Source organism: Salmo salar, chromosome 23 (genome assembly GCF_965601325.2).
Source record: "Salmo salar chromosome 23, fSalSal1, whole genome shotgun sequence".
Classification (NCBI taxonomy): Eukaryota; Metazoa; Chordata; class Actinopteri; order Salmoniformes; family Salmonidae; genus Salmo; species Salmo salar.
This window is the reverse complement of record NC_138313.1, coordinates 17,019,338-17,020,514: the sequence shown is the minus strand read 5'-3', so window position 1 is coordinate 17,020,514 and position 1,177 is coordinate 17,019,338. Positions and strand designations below refer to the sequence as shown.

The 1,177-nt window shown below is 48.8% G+C and overlaps 1 protein-coding gene across 1 annotated transcript; it reads left to right on the top strand.

Moving 5' to 3' along the window:
* The first annotated feature begins 243 nt into the window (after positions 1-243).
* Positions 244-952, top strand: LOC145862975 (uncharacterized). Its single transcript, XM_082967852.1, has 2 exons — positions 244-710; positions 790-952. The coding sequence occupies exons 1-2, from the start codon at positions 244-246 to the stop codon at positions 950-952; spliced, it is 630 nt and encodes a 209-aa protein (XP_082823978.1).
* Positions 953-1,177: the final 225 nt, after the last annotated feature.

Below are 1,177 nucleotides of genomic sequence, written 5' to 3'. Positions count from 1 at the left end.
TATATAAACTCAGCAAAAAATAAACATTTCTTTTTCAGGACCCTGTCTTTCAAAGGTAAAGTTTTTAAACACTGTTTCCTATGCTAGTTCAATGAACCATAAACAATTAATGAACATGCACCCGTGGAACTGTCATTAAGACACTAACAGCCTACAGACAGTAGGCAATTAAGGTCACAGTTATGAAAACTTAGGACACTAAAGAGGCCTTTCTTCTGACTTTGAAAAACACCAATAAGAAAGATGCCCAGGGTCCCTGCTCATCTGCGTGAACGTGTCTTAGGCATGCTGCAAGGAGGCATGAGGACTGCAGATGTGGCCAGGGCAATAAATTGCAATGTCCGTACTGTGAGACGCCTAAGACAGCGCTACAGGGAGACAGGATGGACAGCTGATCGTCCTTGCAGTGGCAGACCACGTGTAACAACACCTGCACAGGATCGGTACATCCGAACATCACTCCTGTGGGACAGGTACAGGAAGGCAACAACAACTGCCCGAGTTACACCAGGAACGCACAATCCCTCCATTAGTGCTCAGACTGTCAGCAATAGGCGCAGAGAGGCTGGACTAAGGGTTTGTAGGCCTGTTGTAAGGCAGGTCCTCACCAGACATCACCGGCAACAACGTCACCTATGGGCACAAACCCACCGTCGCTGGACGAGACAGGACTGGCAAAAAGTGCTCTTCACTGACGAGACATGGATTGGTTTCACCAGGGGTGATGGTCTGATTCTCATTTATCATCAAAGGAATGAGCGTTACACCAAGGCCTGTACTCTAGAGTGAGATTGATTTGGAGGTGGAGGGTACATCATGGTCTGGGGCAGAGTGTCACAGCGACATTGGACTGAGCTTGTTGTCATTGCAGGCAATCTCAACGCAGTGCGTTACAGGGAACACATCCTCCTCCCTCATGTGGTACCCTTCCTGCAGGCTCATCCTGACATGACCCTCCAGCATGACAATGCCACCAGCCATACTGCGCGTTCTGTGCGTGATTTCTTGCAAGACAGGAATGTCAGTGTTCTGCCACAGCCAGCGAAGAGTCCAGATCTCAATCCCATTGAACATGTCTGGGACCTGTTTGATCGGAGGGTAAGGGCTAGGGCCCCCTTTTGTTCAGGGACACATTATTCCATTTCGGTTAGTCACATGTTTGTGGACCTTGTTCAGT

Bases quoted from the DNA above. Each gene is read 5' to 3' on its own strand.
- LOC145862975 (XM_082967852.1), top strand. From the start codon at position 244: ATGCCCAGGGTCCCTGCTCATCTGCGTGAACGTGTCTTAGGCATGCTG. The intron at 711-789 runs TTTCACCAGGGG...ACTCTAGAGTGA, and splicing joins ACTGACGAGACATGGATTGG to GATTGATTTGGAGGTGGAGG.